Below are 3,823 nucleotides of genomic sequence, written 5' to 3' on the forward strand. Positions count from 1 at the left end.
GTCGACAGCACATGGTCGTGCAGTCTCCAGAGATCCCCTGATAGTGCCTCCAGCGGTTTCGGCGGTAGCATCGGCTTGCCCGTGAGATGGAACATGGCCGCACCTTTCACGGGTACACGCTCTTTGGAAGGCATCGTCTGTCTGCTATGTGCTTTGGCTTGTTTGGAGGCAGCTATCTTCCCCGATCTCTTTCTCTCCTTTTTTGGGCACACCTTCTAGACCCTTCCTTAACCCCTGCCCCAGTGTTCCCGGGCTAAGTACTGTACGACCCTCGCGCCCGGCTAGTTGAGCCTATGTTGAGGCGGCATCTTCAGGCGTGTCCTGTGAGGATTAGCAGCAGCGCCCCTTTTTATGTCGCGCTGCTGCTAAGATTCTGTGTATAAGGTTTTCCCTAGTAGTGTAGAGTGTTTAGCCCGTAGAGGAGAGAATTATTACTACCATCCCATCTAGGGTCTAGTTCATCTGATCTCGTGTTAGATCAACTCTGTATTTTTCATCCAAACACATCAATACAACCAAGCAGGACGTAGGGTTTTTACCTCCTAAAGAGGGCCCAAACCTGGGTAAACATTACCTCTACGTTCCCTGTTACCCATCGATCTAAGGTCCACAGTTCGGGACCCCTTAATCAAGATCCGCCGGTTTTGACATCGACACCTGGCTCGTTAGAAACGGTCGACTCAGCCGTCTCTAGCATGCAGACACAAAGGTGCTTTAATCACCGTGCGGTGCAGGCTAATAGTGTCAGTAATGAACCAAACAGTCTGAAACCCAAAAAAGCTGCATCCAACGGGCTGTATGGACTTATTGCAGGTGGCCAAACACATCCTAGGCAACGGGTATCTCTGTGTAAGGACTAACACACTCAAAGTTGGGGATAAAGTAGCCGGAAGACATGGGAATAAAGGGATCATTTCCAAAATTTTGCCTAGGCAAGATATGCCCTATTTGCAAGATGGAACACCCGTTGATATGGTCTTCAATCCCTTAGGAGTACCCTCCCGAATGAATGTGGGACAAATATTTGAAAGCTCGCTCGGATTAGCGGGGGATCTGCTAAAGAAACATTATAGAATAGCACCCTTTGATGAGAGATATGAGCAAGAGGCTTCAAGAAAACTTGTGTTTTCAGAATTATATGAAGCCAGTAAAGAAAGCGAGGATGAATGTTTTCTCGAAGAAGTTTGAGCAATTGCTGCGTCACTAAAGTTATGATTTGCTCCCTACGGTCCTTTTTAGTTCACATATAAGAATTGTTTAAAGTCAGACATCGTAAAAGTTTGATCAACTTTATAGAAAAAAAATACGCAATATGAAATCAATATCAGTAGATGTGCCATGATTTAAATGTTCATATCATATAACTTTAACATGATAGATGCTGATATATATATATGGTCAAACTTTATGAAGTACAGTAAAAAGGACCGGTGCGAGTACTTCCTTCCCGCCCTATGTCTCTGTCTGTCTATCTCATGTGCCAATCTCCGACGAGGTGCTTGCCAAATACGCGGGCGAACGATCGGCAGCGACGTCGACCTAAGCGGGGCAGGCGTCGGGACGATCGGCAGCGACGGGGATCTGGTGGGTAGCGTGCGCGTCGCCAAGGCGATACGTGCATGTGCGTGTGGTGGTGCAGGCACATATTAGTGGGGACAGTTTAGTCCTTTCACCAGCCCATGATATGAAAGAAAAAGAGAAAAATATAAAAGAGGCGCTGATGGCATGATAATCACTGTGTGAACGATCAAAGTGGCAATATCCTACGGTCCTGGACATAGTTGGAAAGGACGTACGTACCCTTTGCAACCCGTCACGTGCCGACGTGCGGGTGCGGTCGAACCCGTGGTGGGTCCGCCCGGCGCACGGCAGGAGCTGATGGAGACACCGGAGGCCTTATAAACGCAAAAGCGCCCCCGCGGCAAGCCCCATCAACGAGTCACGCCTGCCTACGGAATTGGAAGCCCGCCGCCGGGGAGGTCGCCGCCCCTTTCGCTCGCGCGCTTCCACTCCGCCGCGGGAAAGGCCGAAGCAGGGGCATCGGCGGCGGCGGCGGCGTCGACGACGGCGCGGAAGCAAGGCGGCCGGGCTCAAGTGGTGGACCAAGATGGAGGCGGCAGGGGATGGCTCCATGGGCATGTTCCGAGCAACGCCGGATGCCGCCGCCAGCATCGGCAGGTAACAAATGGGTCAATCCCCACCACGCCCCTCTCTGCTTCCGCGTTCCCGGCGCGTTTTATCTCAACGCCCCCTCCCCCCGCGCCTCGCCGGCGGCGCCTAGCCTAGAGTAGAATCGAGCCCAACCGCGGCGGAGTCGAGGGAACGCCCAAACCGGTCGAGGTTCTAGGTCGCCGCCCGCTCCCGCCTCCGCCCCTTTGCCGCACCTCTCCGGGTCGCTGTTGGCTGCGCCGAGCAACTAGGCCACCTCTCCGCTCGTGCCCGGCCGCCGGCCTGCCTCCCCCCTCTCGCCGCGCGTGCTCGCCTCGCCCTGCCGCCGGCCTATCGCGGCGAGGATTAGTAGGTGCGGGAGGATTAGCCGGCGGGCGAAATGACTACCCCCACACACACCAACCAGTACTACAATTATGCTAATTTTTTACAATCAGTACTAGAATTATGCAATTTGAGTCATCTCAAATGGTTCTTAACAATGCGACCCATTGAACAGATCTGCTGAGGTTGCTGCTCTCCTGAACAAGATGGTGGATGGTCTGGGAGCAACGGTTCTGCACATCTCCGGGACCGAATTCACAGTCCATCCATCAACTCACCTTTTGATACAAGCCCTGCAGAATTACTCTCGAAGCACATATTTGGTGGAGCCAGTGCATCACACCACTGACCCTTGCTCTCACATGGTCGATTGCTGGGCAGCCAAGCTCGAGGAAGATGCAGAGATGATACGCCAAGGCGAAAAGGGTGTGAAATACATATTCCTTATGAATAACACATGTCTTGTTTTGCAAATGATGGGGCATCCAGGGGCAGCATCTTTCGCCGGTGCTCAAGAATTGGCGAGTAGGCTGACATCAATGGTGGAGCTGTACAAGAAGTGCTACTTGGACGAGTGTTGGGCTCCTCTGCATCGCTTAAACTTGGACATGTTTGCTGCTGAATTTCGTGCCACCTGTGACTGCCAGTCGACATGGAAGGTCGGAGCTGAGCTCAGGTACAACCTGCGGCAGGAGATTGTGGATTTCGTTGTTCCGCCGTATGAGGCATCCTTGTCTGACCGAAGCGCATGTTCAGGGCCGTCCTTTTCGTTGAAACGAATGGTGTTTGGAGGGAAGAAACAAAAGAGGTATGATACTGGTGCCCAACTGGAAGGGAAGATAAGAGGATTGTTTGAGGGATGAGCAATCTCCTCTCCTCTCCTGTCATCATCTTGATTGTTGCACCCATGCCTGTATATCTTTCTCTCTTTGGAAAGGGTTCGTTCTGTAATGCAATGCGTTACATAGATGCCATTGTCATGATAGTTTTAGTCTTTTAGAGACTAGACTAGAGTTGTGCTTGCCAAGCCGTTTTTGTTGGAAACCTTCATATGTGTATGTTTGACATGCATGTATGGCTCATCGGTGGCAAGTTGGAACATAAATGAAATTGATCACACACACTCTTCTCAATGTACTGTATGATTTTCTTTCCTGTGCTTTTTCTCTCCTCCGAGTTGCTCTGCAGATATTGTTTCTTTCTTGACCACCATTTGTCCTAGGTGTCGAACCAACCATTTTTATCAGTACTTTGTCCAATTAGTTTCTGGAGCGGAAACGGAGGTCTCGCTCGCTGCTATTTTAATGATGAGAAGAATCAAATAGTAAAT

General features: G+C 51.0%; 1 protein-coding gene across 2 annotated transcripts; it reads left to right on the forward strand.

The window, feature by feature from the left end:
• Positions 1 to 1,938: 1,938 nt before the first annotated feature.
• On the forward strand, positions 1,939 to 3,610 carry LOC125540658. 2 transcript variants are annotated; one of them, XM_048704253.1, is made up of 3 exons: positions 1,939 to 2,178; positions 2,669 to 3,169; positions 3,250 to 3,610. In XM_048704253.1, the coding sequence occupies exons 1-3, from the start codon at positions 2,108 to 2,110 to the stop codon at positions 3,305 to 3,307; spliced, it is 630 nt and encodes a 209-aa protein (XP_048560210.1). In that variant the 5' UTR covers positions 1,939 to 2,107; the 3' UTR covers positions 3,308 to 3,610. The 2 variants fall into 2 exon arrangements, with proteins under 2 accessions (XP_048560210.1, XP_048560209.1); XM_048704252.1 differs by having other exon boundaries at positions 2,669 to 3,610.
• Positions 3,611 to 3,823: the final 213 nt, after the last annotated feature.

Source organism: Triticum urartu, chromosome 2 (assembly GCF_003073215.2).
Source record: "Triticum urartu cultivar G1812 chromosome 2, Tu2.1, whole genome shotgun sequence".
Classification (NCBI taxonomy): domain Eukaryota; kingdom Viridiplantae; phylum Streptophyta; class Magnoliopsida; order Poales; family Poaceae; genus Triticum; species Triticum urartu.

Bases quoted from the DNA above. Each gene is read 5' to 3' on its own strand.
- LOC125540658 (XM_048704252.1), top strand. From the start codon at position 2,108: ATGGAGGCGGCAGGGGATGGCTCCATGGGCATGTTCCGAGCAACGCCG. The intron at 2,179-2,668 runs GTAACAAATGGG...CCCATTGAACAG, and splicing joins GCCGCCGCCAGCATCGGCAG to ATCTGCTGAGGTTGCTGCTC.